The 19412-nt window shown below is 52.1% G+C and overlaps 1 protein-coding gene and 1 pseudogene across 1 annotated transcript; one reads left to right on the plus strand and one right to left on the minus strand.

Annotated features, from left to right (window-relative positions):
- Positions 1-300: 300 nt before the first annotated feature.
- On the minus strand, positions 301-3131 carry LOC138682585 (olfactory receptor 14A16-like; annotated as a pseudogene).
- Positions 3132-11480: 8349 nt separating this feature from the next.
- Positions 11481-14155, plus strand: LOC138682889 (olfactory receptor 14A16-like). The gene is made up of 2 exons (XM_069774424.1): positions 11481-11526; positions 13167-14155. Exons 1-2 carry the CDS (start codon positions 11481-11483, stop codon positions 14153-14155), a joined length of 1035 nt encoding a protein of 344 aa, XP_069630525.1.
- Positions 14156-19412: the final 5257 nt, after the last annotated feature.

The following is a 19412-nucleotide window of genomic DNA, read 5'->3' on the forward strand; positions in this document are numbered from 1 at the left end:
AGACTCTTTTCCCCTTCCCTTCCACACACAGACACTGCCCTGCAGCTTCACCAAGATCTCAGAGGAAGGATCTCAGGCAAACAAGTCCCTGCAGGGTCCTTTACTGTGTTGAAATACAGAGAGAGCACTGCGCCTCATTTACACAGCCTCGGGGTCAAATTCTACAGGTAGACAGTGAATTACAAGTGGGATGAATCATAAAATTTCATTGTGAACATTATCACTAGAAAAATAAAGAAAACACCACGGCCACCACAAAGAAGAATCAGAGAAGACAGGCTGAGCCTGTAATGAGTTCCATTATGAATGCTCTGCAGAAGAAAACAGGGCGTTAATTGCTTCTGAAAAGCACCCGCTCATCATTTTCCTCAGGGCATCCTTGAGCTCCTGGTTCCTCATGCTGTAGAGGAGGGGGTTCACTGCTGGAGGCACCACCGAGTACAGAACTGCCACCACCAGGTCTAGAACTGGGGAGAAGATGGAGGGGAACTTCAGGTAGGCAAACGTGCCAGTGCTGATAAACAGGCAGACCACAGCCAGGTGAGGGAGGCACGTGGAAAAGGCTTTGTGGCGTCCCTGCTCAGAGGGGATCCTCAGCACAGCCCTGAAGATCTGCACATAGGAGAAAACAATGAAAACAAAACAACCAAATGCCAAACAGACACCTAGCACAAGAAGGCCAACTTCCCTGAGGTAGGAGCGTGAGCAGGAGAGCTTGAGGATCTGGGGGATTTCACAGAAGAACTGGCCCACAGCATTACCTTGGCAGAGTGGTAGTGAAAATGTATTGGCCGTGTGCAGCACAGCGTGGAGAAACCCACTGGCCCAGGCAGCTGCTGCCATGTGGACACAAGCTCTGCTGCCCAGGAGGGTCCCGTAGTGCAGGGGTTGGCAGATGGCAACGTAGCGGTCGTAGGCCATGATGGTGAGGACACAATACTCCGCTGTGATGAAGACGGCAAAGAAAAAGACCTGTGCAGCACATCCCCAGTAGGAGATGGCCCTGCTGTCCCACAGGGAATTGGCCATGGATTTGGGGACGGTGGTGGAGATGGAGCCCAGGTCGAGGAGGGAGAGGTTGAGGAGGAAGAAGTACATGGGGGTGTGGAGGTGGTGGGCGCAGGCTACAGTGGTGATGATGAGGCCATTGCCCAGGAGGGCAGCCAGGTAGATGCCCAGGAAGAGCCAGAAGTGCAAGAGCTGCAGCTGTCACGTGTCTGCAAATGCCAGGAGGAGGAACTCAGTGATGGAGCTGCTGTTGGGCATTAGCTTCTTCTGGGCATGGGGCACTGTCCAAGAGGGTAAAGCCAGTGACAAGTTAGAAGAAAATTCTTTGAGCTAAACATAATGCATTTGTCACAGAAACCCCACCAAAGCTGCCTCTCGTATTTCAGAAAGACCTTTGTAGGTCCCTTTCTTGAGCTGTGCTTGGTGCTGGCTGAGGGTGCCACTGGGAGCAGCGGGCTCTGCTTTGGGATCCTGAGGAGTCAGTGCTGCCCTACAGCAAGAGGTAAATGGGAACATGGGGTAATCTTAGTTTACATCCACTTGTCATGTCAAATAGCTTTTCAGCATTGTCACTGCCAATGCAACCAAAACTGGGGATTTTGTTTTGAGTATTTGTTCTGGTTTCCACACACCAATTAAGGAGTGCTTTTGGCAGGGCAAGAAGTGAATGTCCTAAAGATGGGATGTCCTGAAAGGAAAGTTTTGTCATTTGTGTCACTGGGAGCCTGGGGTTTAGGAGGGGATTGGGATATTTTACTCACATGGACAAATGTCTGAAATGCACCCAAATCCCCCCTCCCCATTCCTCTCCAGTGACAAGAACAAGAGGAGCAGGGACAGGAGGACAAAAATGGATAAACACTACAGACCTGCTGCCAATGGAGGCAGGACAGGGACAGATGGTAGGGCATTTGATAATTTCTTCTCTTCAGGGCTGAAGCCACTGAGAAGGTGACTGAGTCCCCATGGCCGTAAAGGCAGAGGCTCTGCTGGGTGGGAGAAAAGACCAAGGGTTTTCTCCGCTGATGGCAGGGAGATGCCTGAACCCCCCCTCTCATGGCATTTCTGGAAGCAGCTCCCTCTCTCACTCCCTGCCCCTGTCTCTGCTGCCTGGAGCTGTCCCTGTCAGCAGCTGCTTCTCCATCCCCTTGTCTCCTTCCTCTCCCTGCTCACAGACCCCATCCCACCCGCTGTGTGCTCAGCTCTGCCCTGCAGACCCCTCCTGGCAGCCAGGCACTGCCCAGGGGCATCTCTGTGTGTGCAGGGGCTAAAGAGCACCTCAGACAAGTGCTAAGGACAACTGGGGTCTCGGTGCCTTCTCCAGAGGGGACAAATAAATTTTAATGTCACACTGCCCACCCACCCACCAGGAGGATAAAAGTTCAAAGCAAAGACTCCTTACCTTTCAGGAAAATACTGCCTTGATGTTCTTCTTGAAAGTCCCCTCGGAAATGCCCAGGGCTGAGCTGGAGCTCTGAGCAAACCTGACGCACGCAGCACGCTCTCGACAGCAGCAGCACCCTGCTCTGCCCTTCCAGGGGTCATTTCTTTCACCCACACCTTCTCCCCACACTGTCATGGGGAGTTCCCTGCGCAGGCTGAGTGCTGACCCTGGCAGGCAGCAAAGTCCCTGCTCCATCACTCAGCCCCTGAAACACCAGGACCCTGCTCTGAAGGACAGCCCTGGGCACCCCTGCATGCACACCCGGCTTCACAGCCCTGCAGCTGGTGCCAGGAGAAGGCAGCTTTCATACCTTGTCCCTCTGACAGGGCAGCAGGGAAGCCCTGCTCTGGAGCACACCCTTCTCCTCTACACCAGAGAAATGAAGCCAGTCCTCCTGCCAGATCCCATACACTGTCAGCTGTGGCGGTTTTCGGAGATCCCTGCAGGAACTGAAGCTCTATTGCCCTGCACCCACAGACTTACCATGCAGAGGGCTGGGAAGATTTCTCCCGCAGTGAGCTCTCAGCATCCTCCCACTCCACACTGCCTTTAAGCTCTCTCTGCCTTGCAGGTCTCCTCTCGATGCCTGCAGGCAGTGCCCCCAGCCCTGCTCCTGGGCAGAGCTGTCTCTCTGCAGCGCTGCCCGCTTGCCATGAGCTCCCTCTGTCCCAGGAGCCCAGCCCAGCTCAGCAGCAGAGGACCAGCCCAAGGCAGCACTTGCTCTGCCCCCTCTGGGCTCCCTCCAGCTGTCCCTGGGCCTCCAGGGGAACCTGCTGGGAAACAGGCTGAAGCAATCACGGATGTTCCCTCCCGCACCTGCAGAGAGACACTGCTTTCCAGCAGGGTCATTGCTCTGCTGAGAGACAGACTTAGGTCCAAGAATACACTTGTCTGAGAATCATACAATCACTGAGGTTGGAAAAGAACCTTACCAACAATTCCAACAATGAACCTAACACCAGCTAGTCCACCAGTAAACTGTGTCCTAAACACAGTGTCTTTTAAATACCTCCAAGGAGGGTGACTCAACCCCTTCCCTGGGCAGCCTCTTTCTTGTGCCATCATTGGGCAGGACACACAGACAGTGACAGGCAGGGATCTCCTTTAGCCCTGCTGAGGGAAGGGAGCCAGCGGAGTCCATGGAGGCATCTCATGCTGGGTCTGTAGTCCTGGGGCTGGAAGGGGACTCAGCTCCCTCCCATGCCCACCACAATCCCACAGGAGCTGGGATCCCTCTTGCCTCAGTGTAGGTCTGCATGAAATAGGCACCTGCATGTCTGCTCCTTGCCTCAGCTCCCATGCTAACGAACGTTGATGGAGGCCAGGAGTGAGGTGTTCAGATGCAAATGTCTGGTGACATTGGAGGTGCCAGAGGTGGTCAAAGAGGTGTGCAGGTAATAGATACAGATCCAAGATATGTGCAGGCAGATATAGAGACAGGACAACATCTGAGCACCTCTTTTTAGCAGCTCCTGGGAATTTCCTTTGGCCAAGTGAAATGACAGCTGGTGCCCAAATTAAAGGCAATGGAACCTGTCCCTCCTCATGATGTTCAGGGTGGCCTACAGAGGTATTCATCTGATGGAATGTATTCATGTGCCATAGGGAGAGCTCAGTCTTTCTCTTCCTCTTCTCCATCTGTTGGATTTACTAGGTCTTGGCTGACAATATTGGCAGTTGTCTCATGTTCAGCCCCACCTTGGGTTACAAAATTCAGAGCATCTACTTAATTCGGTGTTCAGATCTAGGCCCACAAAGCTACAGGAGATGCCAGGGCTGGCTTGGGAATCACAGGGCCTATACGAAAAAGCAATTCTCCTTCAGGGAGGGTGTGTGACAGTTCCCCCAGATGGCATCTCGGTAAATATGATTTGGTGCTTTTGTGCCATTGACAGTTGCCATCAGTCAGAGGCACCAGTCATCAGATGCCATCAGAGAGGCAAATTCTGTCCCTTCTTCTACCCATTAGTTGCAGACATTGCATGATCACAAAATACATCACACCTGGGTCCTTTCTCACTTCCTTGAATATCCAACCAAGGAACAGCCCAAGCCATTTACCAGTGTTCCTGGGTACATCTTGCCTTCAAAGACAGCATCCTCCAAGCACAGCCATGGTTCATATCAAAACTCAGCTGAAACTCAAAAGGCAATTCAAGGGCACCAAAAGGAGATGTTGCTACGTCAGGAACAGTTAAAGAAGAAAGAAAGATACTACGGGACCACTATTAAATTAATTGATAATAGGAGTAGACAGATCTGAGACTGCCAATGTCGTCTTTGCCTCAGTTACCGCCACCAAGGTCTCCCAGGCCTTTGTGCTTTGAGGGAGGACACTGGAAGGGAAAGGGGAACAACCAGTGGTGGATGAGGATCACACCAGGGCTTACCTAGCAAACTACACCCTTACCAGTCCATGGGAGCAGAGGGGCTGCAGTCAAGGGTACTGGGGAGGTGCTGGTCTGTTCTGATCCCAGTAAGGAAGGCACTCAGACTCTGTGAGGCATCATTTAAAATGCTCTTCCTTAGGTCTAGGGCTATAAGGAGAGAAGTGTACAGATAATCTTATGTCCCTTTAGATGGCTGGAACCCCAGGTTGTGTAGCATGGATGTAGAAGAATGAGGAGAGTGGAAGCCCCCTGTATGAAGGGGAAGCTTGGAGTTATGGAGGTCCTCCATGTGACGGGCAACAGGTTGGGTTAGCTTTTGTCACTGAGGATCAGAGGAGTCAGTAAGAGTGACATTGTGCTGGCAGTTACAAACTACTTGATGATGGGAGAGGAAACAGAAAAGGTCTTTTGTCAGCAGCCAAGGAAGTCTCCATGTTAATGGTCAGGTGCCTATGGGGGACTGGCAGTGCCCTGGCATTCACCGGCCAGGCAAAGCAACAGGTTGCCAACAGCCTGAAGGACCTTGGGACAACTTCTTAACAGAGCTGCTAGGCAGACCAACGATGCTGATGCTCACCTGGACCTGACCCTGCCTCTCTTTGGGACAGCTTCCTTAGCAACACCTGCAGCCCCGGAGGGTGATTCCCTGGGCCTGCACCAGGCAGCGACCGTGTTTCTCTGCAGCACTTGCCCTTTCCTCCCTGGGTATTGACCATGTCTCTCCATTCCACATTCATGGACCCCAAACTACCAGTTGAGGAAACACATTTTGGTGAGGGGAAGACCTCCCCGAGGCACGCCTGCACTTTGTGAGTCCCAAGAGCTTGTGCAAATCTCGGGGTGGAGCTCATTTGCTACCCACATTTGTATTGCAGATGGTTGGGGAGCACCATTACCAAGCAGGAAGTGAGAGAGTTGCTCCCAGGACAAGATCTGCCTGATGGGGATGGAGCTTACAGCTGCAGTGTCTCCAAGTCATTGCCCCACATAAGGTGTGTTTGATATATGGCCGTGTTCCTGGAAATAATGCCATTTGGGTGACTTCTTCTCACCATCAAAACTAGGCAGGATGAATCCCATCCCTGGCAAAGAGCATGCATAAACTGAAGGAACTGCCCCTCACCTGCCCAGCGTTGGCCTTGGCATGGGGAGCACCTTCTGGGCCTGAATGGACAAGCACAGCTGTGCCCTGCCTGCAAAGCTCAGGAACTGTTCTCCACTCTTAAAGAGAAAATGAGCACATTTTGCATCAGCTGAAATGCATCAAACACTGCTCCTTCACAGACAATGTTTTCCCATGATGTCAAGGTGGAAATTTCCAGCCCAGGTACTATGCTCAGGAGAAGATATCCTGATCTTCCCCATTACACCCGTGACACTGCTCTGCCTAGTATCCTGTGTATTGACTCTCACCACTCTCTCACGGGTTTCCACATGTCCTGCTTGAACTGACCATTTCCAAAGAAATCTTTCCAGCAGCCTGCCTGGATGTCTGCATTTCCCAGTGTCCATCCAGCTTTCCTCCCCTCATTGGTCTCTACCCATTCAAACACCTCTCAGCTACCCAGGTGCTGCTCAGAGTTTCAGGTGCTTTAAAGCTTGCCTTGACTTTCAGTAGTCTGCTTGATGGTCTCTTGAGCCAACTCCTCCATTGTGTTTGTACCTGTTCTCCTGAGTATCTCACTGAAAGTGTTCCACTAAGGTGACACGCAGCGGAAAGTGGACTTCAGTGGAGGAAACATGGACTTCATACATTATTTTTTAATGAATTGTTTTTCTTTGCTCCTTTTTTTTTTTTTTAATAATGGCAGGTAAGCAACATTCTTCTGTGATTGTGTGCAGCTGGTTCTCCAAATAAAGCCAGTGGGGATCTGTTCAAATGAGCTGAATCACTCAGCTACAGACTTTACTGGGAAAAGCTTGGATTTGACAAATCATGATGCAAGTCCAGGTGACCACAGAGAGAAATGATGGATGGAGGTGGTGGTGAGGGACCGCTGATGACGATGGGGCACAGGACAATGATCTCCCATACATTGTCTGACAGAAACAATCTTACCACTTCCTACATGTTCAGACATCATCCGCAGATGCTGTGGATCAATATGAATTGAAGGCTGAGATTATGTGTTCTGTAAGCGGCAAGACAAAGAAAACGAAGAGATCCTGATTTTTTTGTTACTTATCATTTCAATCTTCTCTGCTTGGCTACACTCCTGAAATTTCTCCAATGAGGCCCAAAGGACTTGAAGAGTTAGGGAAAGTGATGCACAGAGACATGGCTTGTTAGGGTGTTTTGCATGTTAAGGAGCCCTCTGGTGCCCAGTTCCTGAACTGCAGATACTGAAAGCAGGAACAAGCCTCTGACAAAGTGGAAGGCAGCAGAAAACCCCAAGTTTCTGAGGGTGTTGGAGGCCTCACTGAGGGCCAACACTGACAAAGCCATGCAGGGAATGACCAGTCAATGTGTCGGTCCCTGGGGGCTAAATAGGCAAAAAAACGTGGAGACACTAGTTGCAGGTGGCAAAGGCAATGAGCTGGTGGCTCTGATCACATGTAAGCCCTTGGTGTTTGTTAATCATCAGAGTGGCCAAGCCCTGACCCCCAGGGCCTGGTAGAAGAGGTCCTTTCCCTCATGCATTGCTCAGGCCTCTACTGAGGGTCAGGGTGAGTGCGGGTGTGTGTACAACTTGGTGGTAGATTTTGTTGCTTTAAACACAAAGCTGTGGTGTTCTGGGGATTTGGCAATGCCTCTGAGTTCCACACAACTCATCCAGCCTCTTTCATAGCCCTGCTGACAGTCCTCAATCACCTGAGATGTCCCAGTCCCAGACTTGTTTGCATCCCCAGATTGGATCCATTTCCCACCACTGCACTGCTATTACTCCGGCTGCTGCTGCCGCCCTAAAATCAGAACTTGAACTATTCCACAGTAGCATGACTGCCACTTGCTCCTTCAGGTCCTCTTCTGGCCTGTAACACACTCTCTGCTACGCACACTCCACTCTCTCGCTGCACTCGCCCGTGTCTCCCAAAAGGTTCTCACTTCCCCTGCAGTAAGGAGACCTCACTCCAGGAGGTTCATGCATGCTCCAGGCTCATGGATGTTGCCTGAATTCCAGGCAAGTGTGGGTAGTGAAGCAGAGGAAGACAGGAAGGTCGGCTCACGGGCCATGAGGAGCAGTGTTCAGCCACCCCCAGCAATGGGCATTCCCCATCTGCCAGGTTGAGGCATGCTCCCCTGATGGAACATTCTCATGTAACCCCTGGTTTGTGCAGGGTCCTGCAGCCACACTCCCAGGGCACACCTACTCCTCCTCCACCTACACACATCAACTGCTTTCCATTGCTGGGCTCAGGCATGGTTGTAAGGATTTGCTAAAGCCCTGAACCATCTCCTTGCTTCCAAATGATTTCACCCTCTCTCACATCACTACACATCTCCAATCACTGCCTAATCACTAACTGACAAGTTAAGAAGCTCTCAAGGCTTTCCTCAGGTAATGACCATGTTTCTACATTCGTCATTCATGGATCTGAGAAACACCAGTTGAGGAAACACCTCAAGATGTGTGAGGCGAGGACTTCCCTGAGGCACCTCTATGCTCTTGGAGGTCTGAGTGCTTTTGCAAGGCTCCAGGAATTAATTTAGTGACATGTATTTGGTGTTCCTTTCTTGAAACGCAAAGCCTTGACCTGATCCTGACTCCCTCAGAGTGGCCTATTGTACCACAGCTCTTTTTGATGTTGATACATTTATTCATTTCATTCCTGTCATTCAGTCTTACTTGACAAGGTAGCTCTTAATTAATAGTGTGTAACCTCTGGAATGAAGTTTTTAGAGCATTGTTTTTTCTCTCATTCCTGACTGTTATCATTTAATGGCAAGAGCTCTCTCCTGAGGGGAATGTTTCTTTGCATGGGTACTTGGAGAGATCATTCTTGTGCTTGGAGGAGGCTGTCCTGTCAGGCCTGTCAGATTTGCTCATGCTCCTTCACCCTTCAGAGCTGCTTCCCATGGCACCACCTCTAGAAGTCAAAGACTACTCCTCCTGAGTCCAGAGTCTGTGCTCTGCTGCTGGGCTCCCTCACTGCCCTTTGGTGTCTGAGACCCCACTGTTTCATGGTCATGACAGCCAAGGCTGACACTGGTGATCACATCCTGACCAGCTTTTCCTTGTGGGCCAGGGTCAGGTCCAGGTGAGCATCACCGTCGTTGGTCCGCCTAGCAGCTCTGTTAAGAAGTTGTCCCAAGATCCTTCAGGCTGTTGGCACCCTGTTGCTTTGCCTGGCCGGTGAATGCCAGGGCACTTCCAATCCCCCATAGGCACCTGACCATTAACATGGAGACTTCCTTGGCCGCTGACAAAAGACCTTTTCTGTTTCCTCTCCCATCATCAGGTAGTTTGTAACTGCCAGCACAATGTCACTCTTACTGACTCCTCTGATCCTCAGTGACAAAAGCTAACCCAACCTGTTGACTGTCACAGAGAGGACCCCCATAAATCCAAGCTTCCCCTTCATACAGGGGGCATCCACCCTCCTCATTCTTCTACATCCATGCTACACGACCTGGGGTTCCAGCCATCTAAAGGGACATAAGATTATCTGTACAATTCTCTTCTTATAGCGCTAGACCTAAGGAAGAGCATTTTAAATGATGCCTCACAGAGTCTGAGTGCCTTCCTTACTGGGATCACAATAGACCAGCACCTCCTCAGTACCCTTGATTGCAGCCCCTCTGCTCCCATGGACTGGTAAGGGTGTAGTTTGCTAGGTAAGCCCTGGTGTGATCCTCATCCACCACTGGTTGTTCCCCTTTCCCTTCCAGAGTCCTGCCTCAAAGCACAAAGGCCTGGGAGACCTTGCTGGTGGTAACTGAGGCAAAGATGACATTGGCAGTCTCAGATCTGTCTACTCCTATTATCAATTAATTTAATAGTGGTCCCGTAGTATCTTTCTTTCTTCTTTAACTGTTCCTGAAGTAGCAACAGCTCATCTTCGTGCCCTTGAATTGCCTTTTGAGTTTCAGCTGAGTTTTGATATGAACCATGGCTGTGCTTGGAGGATGCTGTCTTTGAAGGCAAGATGTACCCAGGAACACTGGTAAATGGCTTGGGCTGCTCCTTGGTTAGATATTCAAGGAAGTGAGAAAGGACCCAGGTGTGATGTATTTTGTGATCATGCAATGTCTGCAGCTAATGGGTAGAAGAAGGGACAGAATTTGCCTCTCTGATGGCATCTGATGACTGGTGCCTCTGACTGATGGCAACTGCCAATGGCACAAAAGCACCAAATCATATTTACCGAGATGCCATCTGGGGGAACTGTCACACACCCTCCCTGAAGGAGAATTGCTTTTTCGTATAGGCCCTGTGATTCCCAAGCCAGCCCTGGCATCTCCTGTAGCTTTGTGGGCCTAGATCTGAACACCGAATTGAGTAGATGCTCTGAATTTTGTAACCCAAGGTGGGGCTGAACATGAGACAACTGCCAATATTGTCAGCCAAGACCTAGTAAATCCAACAGATGGAGAAGAGGAAAAGAAAGACTGAGCTCTCCCTATGGCACATGAATACATACCATCAGATGAATGCCTCTATAGGCCACCCTGAACATCATGAGGAGGGACAGGTTCCATTGCCCTAGATTTGGGCATCAGCTGTCATTTCACTTGGCCAAAGGAAATTCCCAGGAGCCACCATAAAGAGGTGCTCAGATTTTGTCCTGCCTCTATATCTGCCTGCACATATCTTGGATCTGTCTCTATTACCCGCACACCTCTTTGACCACCTCTGGCACCTCCAATGTCACCAGACATTTGCATCTGAACACCACACTCCTGGCCTCCATCACCATTCGTTAGCATGGGAGTTGAGACAAGGAGCTGACATGCAGGTGCCTATTTAATGCAGACCTGCACTGAGGCAAGAGGAATCCTACCTCCTGTGGGATTGTGGTGGGCATGGGAGGGAGCTGAGTCCCCTTCCAGCCCCAGGACTACAGACCCAGCATGAGGTGCCTCCATGGACTCCGCTGGCTCCCTTCCCTCAGCAGGGCTAAAGGAGATCCCTGCCTGTCAGTGTCTGTGTGTCCTGCCCAATGATGGGAGAAGAAAGAGGCTGCCCAGGGAAGTGGCTGAGTCACCCTCCTTGGAGGTATTTAAAAGACACTGTGTTTAGGACACAGTTTACTGGTGGACTAGCTGGTGTTAGGTTCATTGTTGGAATTGTTGGTAAGATTCTTTTCCAACCTCAGTGATTGTATGATTCTCAGACAAGTGGATTCTTGGACCTAAGTCTGTCTCTCAGCAGAGCAATGACCCTGCTGGAAAGCAGTGTCTCTCCCCAGGTGCGGGAGGGAACATCCGTGATTGCTTCAGCCTGTTTCCCAGCAGGTTCCCCTGGAGGCCCAGGGACAGCTGGAGGGAGCCCAGAGGGGGCAGAGCAAGTGCTGCCTTGGGCTGGTCCTCTGCTGCTGAGCTGGGCTGGGCTCCTGGGACAGAGGGAGCTCATGGCAAGCGGGCAGCGCTGCAGAGAGACAGCTCTGCCCAGGAGCAGGGCTGGGGGCACTGCCTGCAGGCATCGAGAGGAGACCTGCAAGGCAGAGAGAGCTTAAAGGCAGTGTGGAGTGGGAGGATGCTGAGAGCTCACTGCGGGAGAAATCTTCCCAGCCCTCTGCATGGTAAGTCTGTGGGTGCAGGGCAATAGAGCTTCAGTTCCTGCAGGGATCTGGGACATCTGACAGTGTATGGGATCTGGCAGGAGGACTGGCTTCATTTCTCTGGTGTAGAAGAGAAGGACGTGCTCCAGAGCAGGGCTTCCCTGCTGCCCTGTCAGAGGGACAGGGCATGAGGGCTGCCTTCTCCTGGCACCAGCTGCAGGGCTGTGAAGCCGGGTGTGCATGCAGGGGTGCCCAGGGCTGTCCTTCAGAGCAGGGTCCTGGTGTTTCAGGGGCTGAGTGATGGAGCAGGGACTTTGCTGCCTGCCAGGGTCAGCACTCAGCCTGTGCAGGGAACTCCCCATGACAGTGTGGGGAGAAGGTGTGGGTGAAAGAAATGACCCCTGGAAGGGCAGAGCAGGGCGCTTCTGCTGTCGACAGCGTGCTGTGTGGGTCAGGTTTGCTCAGAGCTCCAGCTCAGCCCTGGGCATTTCCGAGGGGACTTTCAAGAAGAACATCAAGGCAGTATTTTCCTGAAAGGTAAGGAGTCTTTGCTTTGAACTTTTATCCTCCTGGTGGGTGGGTGGGCAGTGTGACATTAAAATTTATTTGTCCCCTCTGGAGAAGGCACCGGGACCCCAGTTGTCCTTAGCACTTGTCTGAGGTGCTCTTTAGCCCCTGCACACACAGAGATGTCCCTGGGCAGTGCCCGGCTGCCAGGAGGGGTCTGCAGGACAGAGCTGAGCACACAGCGGGTGGGAATGGGTCTGTGAGCAAGGACAGGGATCAGACAAGGGGACAGAGAAGCAGCTGCTGACAGGGACAGCTCCAGGCAGCAGAGACAGGGGCAGGGAGTGAGAGGAGGGAGCTGCTTCCAGAAATGCCATGGGAGGGGGGGTTCAGGCATCTCCCTGCCATCAGCGGAGAAAACCCTTGGTCTTTTCTCCCACCCAGCAGAGCCTCTGCCTTTACGGCCATGGGGACTCAGTCACCTTCTCAGTGGCTTCAGCCCTGAAGAGAAGAAATTATCAAATGCCCTACCATCTGTCCCTGTCCTGCCTCCATTGGCAGCAGGTCTGTAGTGTTTATCCATTTTTGTCCTCCTGTCCCTGCTCCTCTTGTTCTTGTCACTGGAGAGGAATGGGGAGGGGGGATTTGGGTGCATTTCAGACATTTGTCCATGTGAGTAAAATATCCCAGTCCCCTCCTAAACCCCAGGCTCCCAGTGATACAAATGACAAAACTCTCCTTTCAGGACATCCCATCTTTAGGACATTCACTTCTTTCCCTGCCAAAAGCACTTCCTTAAGGGGCGTGTGGAAACCAGAACAAATACTCAAAACAAAATCCCCAGTTTTGGTTGCATTGGGAGTGACAATGCTGAAAAGCTCTTTGATATGACAAGTGGATTTAATCTAAGATTCCCCCATGTTCCTATTTACCACCTGCTGTAGGTCAGGACTGACTCCCCTGCACCCCACAGCAGAGCCCGCTGCTCCTAGTGGCACCCTCAGCCAGCACCAAGCGTATCTCATGAAAGGGACCTGCCAAAGGGCTTCCTGAAATAGGAGAGGAGGCTTTGGTGGAGTTTCTATGAGAAATGCATTAGGTTTAGCTCAGAGAATTTTCTTCTAACTTGTCACTGGCTTTACCCTCTTGGACAGTGCCCCATGCCCAGAAGAAGCTAATGTCCAACAGCAGCTCCATCACTGAGTTCCTCCTCCTGCCATTTGCAGACACGCGACAGCTGCAGCTCTTGCACTTCTGGCTCTTCCTGGGCATCTACCTGGCTGCCCTCCTGGGCAACAGCCTCATCATCACCGCCGTAGCCTGCGACCACCACCTCCACACCCCCATGTACTTCTTCCTCCTCAACCTCTCCCTCCTCGACCTGGGCTCCATCTCCACCACTGTTCCCCAATCCATGGCCAATTCCCTGTGGGACAGCAGGGCCATCTCCTACTGGGGATGTGCTGCACAGGTCTTTTTCTTTCTCTTCTTCATCGCAGCAGAGTATTGTGTCCTCACCATCATGGCCTACGACCGCTACGTTGCCATCTGCCAACCCCTGCACTACGGGACCCTCCTGGGCAGCAGAGCTTGTGTCCACATGGCAGCAGCTGCCTGGGCCAGTGGGTTTCTCAGCGCTGTGCTGCACACGGCCAATACATTTTCACTACCACTCTGCCAAGGTAATGCTGTGGGCCAGTTCTTCTGTGAAATCCCCCAGATCCTCAAGCTCTCCTGCTCACGCTCCTACCTCAGGGAAGTTGGCCTTCTTGTGCTAGGTGTCTGTTTGGCATTTGGTTGTTTTGTTTTCATTCTTTTCTCCTATGTGCAGATCTTCAGGGCCGTGCTGAGGATCCCCTCTGAGCAGGGACAGTACAAAGCCTTTTCCACGTGCCTCCCTCACCTGGCCATGGTCTCCCTGTTTATCAGCACTGCAGTGTTTGCCTACCTGAAGCCCCCATCCCTCGCCTCCCCAGTTCTAGATCTAGTGGCGGCAGTTCTGTACTCAGTGGTGCCTCCAGCAGTGAACCCCCTCCTCTACAGCATGAGGAACCAGGACCTCAAGGATGCCCTGCGGAAAATGATGAGCGGGTGCTTTTCAGAAGCAATAAACTGCCTGTTTTTTTCTACAGAGCATTCATAATGTAACTCATTAAATACCCAGCCTGCCTTCTCAGGTTCTTGGGCGTGGGGGTGGGGGTTCTTTGTTTTTCTTGTGATAATGTTGTGCTCATTGAAATTTTATTATACATCCCACTTGTAATTCACTGTCTACCTGTAGAATTTGACCCCGAGGCTGTGTAAATGAGGCGCAGTGCTCTCTCTGTATTTCAACACAGTAAAGGACCCTGCAGGGACTTGTTTGCCTGAGATCCTTCCTCTGAGATCTTGGTGAAGCTGCAGGGCAGTGCCTGTGTGCAGAGGGGAAGGGGAAAAGAGTCTCAGCACAGCAGCACTGCCAGGCAGCACCAGTGCTTGGTCTTCCCAGAGCTGCTCTCTTTCCACTCCCACACTCTCCTGCTGAGCCCTGGCTTGGTGTAAGCCCTGAGTGCTCTGACATCTCGGTCCCAGTCCTGCTGTGTGGCAGGACTCCCAAGGGAGAATCTTGGTTCTGAGGAATTGCTGTATTTACACTGGCTTTGTCACTCCATCCCCGTGCCCCACTGGCCACTGGGACCAGGGTTCCCTCGGTTGCCGTCCTTGTGCTGACAACACATTTAGAGAAGCCCTTCTGGGTGCCCTCCCCATGCATGGCCTTTTCCAGCCACAACCAAGCTCTGGCTTTGCTGGCTCCATCCCTGCACACACAGGCCAGGTGTCTGTCTGCCTCCTGGGCAGGCTGTTCCCCCTCCAGCCTCCCTGCACTTCCTTCTGGTGTTGGACCTCCTACGTCAAGAGGGTCCCTGTTGGTCCATGCTGATCTCTTGCCAGGCCCTGCTTGACTCCCTGCTCATTAGGCAGTGAGGCTGGCTTCTTCCTGGGCTTTGAAGGACGTTGTCCCTGAAGATCCAGGAGGGACTCACAGCCCCTTTGTCCTCCAGGACAGTCCAAGCAGAGCCTCAGCTAACTGAAATCAGCTCTCCTGCAGTCCCGCACTGCCATTCTGCTAGTTGTCCTACTTCTCCACCATCTCATGGTGGTAGCAGCCATGGCTGCCCTCCTCCTTCCCATCCCCAGACAGATCCACCCTGTCTGTCAGGAAGAGACCAGCCCTAGACAGCTCATTGAGTGTCTCTGTCAAAACGCTGTCTTCCACACCCTGCAGGAGTCTTCTGGGTTGCTTGTGCCCAGCCCTGCTGCTCTCCCAGCAGACTGTGGGGTGCTTCAACTTGCCATGTCATCGAGGACCTGTGACCATGAGGCTTCCTCCAAGGCAAGGCTCTGTGCACACCAGCCTCCCCTTTGCACAGAGCTCCCCTCCACCTCCTCACCCTCCACCTGCCTTCCTGAGGAGCCCTTGGCACCCATGGCTGCCCTCCCACCACTCCAGCTGTCCCACCAGGGCTCTGGCGTCCCCATGGGGTGGGGGAGCACGTTTCTGCCTGCCCAGCAGAAACAACAGTGCTGGGGAGGGGAGAGGAGAGGCGGGTAAAGGGGCAGGGTTGTGGGAGGCTGGGTGTGAGTTGACTCCTGTTTCCAGAAGAGGATGATGCAAGGAGAGGCATGGTAGGTGGGAGGTGGATTTTGAGGTCACTTCTTTGGAAAGAACCCAATTGGCCAGGTGCTGAGGCAGGCCCAGTGCTGTCACCTGGAGTGTCGGAAAACCCACCCAGCAGTGCTGAGATCTTGGGAGAGGGGAGATGCAGAGGAAGGTGAAGATGGCATGGCTGGGAGGTGGATTGTGAGTCCATTTCTGTTGCAGTAACATGACTGACTTGTGGCAGGCAGGCAGATGCTGTGATATCATCAAGCTCATCACAAACCCCAGGGAGACACAGATGACAGCTCATGCAGTGCAGAGGGGTAGATGTAGGCAAAGGCAACATGGTTGGGCTGTTGCTTGTGAGGTTACCTGATGATAGCAATGTGATTGCCCACAAGTGGGTTGGCACCATGAGGTCATGAAGGACACCAGCTGGGAAGGCTGCAGACAGATGACTGGGCCCCTGGTGAGGCCAGGCCCTGGGGTGAAGCCACCTGTACTTGATATGGGAAGCTATGGGACATGGCAGGAGAAATCGTGGGATGTGACAGACAACACGTTATCACAACACAACATCTTCCTGGCATCATGGAGACATTGTGGGATGGCACCTATGACTGGAGTGTTGGAATGGATGGATACAGGCTCTATAGGAAGGTGAGGCAGGGGAGACAAGGAGGGCTTGTCACCCTCAATGTCAGTGACCAGTTGGCATGCGTCGAGGTCCATCAGGGGATGGATGAGGAACTGACCGAGAGCTTATGGATCAGGAATAAAGGGATGGGAGAGACAGGTGACATTCTTGTGGGGGTCTGCTACAGGCCACCCAACCAGAAAGACCGAGCAGATGAGGCCCTCTTTAGACAGATAGGAGCAGCCTCACATTTAGAAGCCCCGGTCCTCACGGGGGACTTCAAACACCCTGCTATCTGTTGGAGGGACAACACAGCAGGGCATAAGCAATCCAGGAGGTTCCTGGAATGTGTTGATGATAACTGCCTTCTCCAAGTGATAGAGAAGCCAATGAGGAGAGGTGCTATGCTGGACCTTGTTCTCAGCAACAAGGAGGGTCTGGTGGGGAACGTGAAGCTCAAGGGCATCCTTGGCTGCAGTGACCATGAAATGGTGGAGTTCAAGATCCTTAGGGCAGCGAGGAGGGTGCACAGCAGGCTGGCTACCCTGGACTTCAGGAGAGCAGGCTTTGGCCTCTTCAGGGATCTGCTTGATAGAGTAGCATGGGATGAAGCCCTGGAGGGAGGAGGGGCCCAAGAAAGCTGCTTAATAGTTGAGGATCAGCTCCTCCAAGCTCAGGAGCCATGCATCCCAACAAAGAGGAAGTCAGGCAAAACCACCGGGAGGCCTGCATGGATGAACAAGGAGCTCCTGGACAAACTCAAACACAAAAAGGAAGCCTACAGAGGGTGGAAGCAAGGACAGGTAGACTGGGAGGAATACAGAGAAATTGTCTGAGCAGCCAGGCATCAGGTTAAGAAAGCTGAAGCCCTGACAGAATGAAATCCAGAAAGCGATGTCAAGGGCAATAAGAAATGCTTCTGTAGGTATGTCGGTGATAAAAGGAAGACCAGGGAAAATGTGGGACCTCTCTGGAAGGGAGCGGGAGAGCAGGTTACCCAGGACATGGAGAAAGCTGAGGTAAGCAGTGACATGTTTGCCTCAGTTTTCACCGGCAAGTGGTCCAGCCACACCACGCAAGTCACAGAAGGCAAAGGCAGGACCTGGGAGAATGAAGAACCACCCACAGTAGGAGAAGATCAGCATCAAGACCATCTAAGGAACCTGGAGGTGCACAAGTCCATGAGACTTGATGAGATGCATCCACAGGTCCTGAGGGAACTGGCAGATGAAGTGGCTAAGCCACTATCCATCATATTTGAGAAGTTGTGGCAGTCCAGGGAAGTTGCCACTGACTGGAGAAGGGGAATCATAGCCCCCATTTTTAAAAACTTAGATAAAGGAAGACCCAAGATCATGCAGCTGATCCTCCTGGAAACTATGCTAGGGCACATGGAAAATAAGGAGGTGATTGGTGACAGCCAACATGGCTTCTCTAGGGGCCAATCATGCCGGATAATTTTGGTGGCCTTGTAGGACGGCCTTAAATTGTTGGTGGATAAGGGAAGAGCAACAGATGTCATCTTCCTGGACTTGGGCAAAGCATTTGACACTGTCCGGCACAACATCCTTGTCTCTGAATTGGAAGGACATGGATTTGACGGACGGAGCACTCAGTGCATAAGGAATTAGCTGGCTGGTCGCACTCAAAGAGTTGTGGTCAAAGGCTTGATGTCCAAGCAGACAGCAGTGATGAGTGGTGTTCCTCAGGGGTCAGTATTGGGACTGACACTGTTTAACATCTTTGTCGGTGACATGGACAGTGCGATTGAGCACACCCTCTGCAAGTTTACCAACGACACCAAGCTGTGTGGTGTGGTTGACATGCTGGAGGGAAGGGATGCCGTCCAGAGGGACCTTGACAGGGCTTGAGAGGTGGGCCCTTGCAAACCTCCTGAAGTCCAACAAGGCCAAGCGTAAAGTCCTGCACGTGGGTCATGGTAATCCCAAGCACAAATACAGGCTGGGCAATGAGTGGATTGAGAGCAGCCCTGAAGAGAAGGACTTGGGTGTTGACAAGAAGCTCAACATGATGCAACAATATGCGCTCGTAGCCCAGAAAGCCAACCTTATCTACGGCTGCATCAAAAGAAGCATGACCAGCAAGTCAAGGGAGGTGACTCTCCCCCTCTACTCTGCACTTGTAAGACCCCGCCTGGAGTACTGCATCCAGCTCTGGGGCCCCCAGCATAAGTAGAACATGGACCTGTTGGAGAGAGTCCAGAGAAGGGCCACGAGGATGATCAGAGGGCTGGAGCATGTCTCCTGTGAAGACAGGCTGAGAGAGTTGAGGTTGTTCAGCCTGGAGAAGAGAGGCTCTGAGGACACCTTCGAGCAGCCTCCCAGTACCTAAAGGGGGCCTACAAGAAAGGCAGAGAGGGACTTTTTCCAAGGGCATATAGTGATAAGAGAAGGGGTAATGTCTTTAAACTGAAAGCGGGTAGACTTAGATTAGATGTAAGGAAGTTCTTCACTGTGAGGGTGGTGAGGCGCTGGAAGAGGTTGCCCAGAGAGGTTTTTGGATGTGCCATCCCTGGAAGTGATGAAGGCCAGGTTGGATGGGGCTTTGAGCAACCTGGTCTAGTGGAAAGTGTCCCTGCCCATGGCAGTAGGGTTGGAACTAGGTGATCTTTAAGGTCCCTTCCAACCCAAAACATTCTATGGTCCATTGCAAGCCCAGACTGCCTTCTGTATTTTTTGTTGTTGGTTGTGCTTTTTACTTGCAATAATGTTGTCATCCCCTTTCTAATTCACTGTCTGCTTTGCTTTTCTGAGCAAGTGGCTGTGTAAATGAGGATCTGTGCTCACTGTGAGTTTAAACAAAAGAAAGGGCCCTGCAGCAAGCTGGGTTTTTTTCCCTGAGATGCTTCCTCCAAGGCCTTTTTGGAGCTGCAGGGACAGTCCCTGTGTTCATAGGTGGAGAGGAAGAGTCCTGGCATGGCAGCGCTGCCAGGGAGCACCAGCACTTCCACACCCTCTTTGATCCCTTGCGTTGGCGTAAGGCCTGAGTGCTCTGGCAGATTAGTCACCCCCCCTGCTTTGTGGTAGTCCTGTGACCACAGGCAGGAACAGGCAGCAGACACTTCGGTGACAGAGCTGGCCTCCATAACAGCATTTCTGTAAA

This window comes from Haliaeetus albicilla, chromosome 29 (genome assembly GCF_947461875.1).
Source record: "Haliaeetus albicilla chromosome 29, bHalAlb1.1, whole genome shotgun sequence".
In the NCBI taxonomy this organism is placed as follows: Eukaryota; Metazoa; Chordata; class Aves; order Accipitriformes; family Accipitridae; genus Haliaeetus; species Haliaeetus albicilla.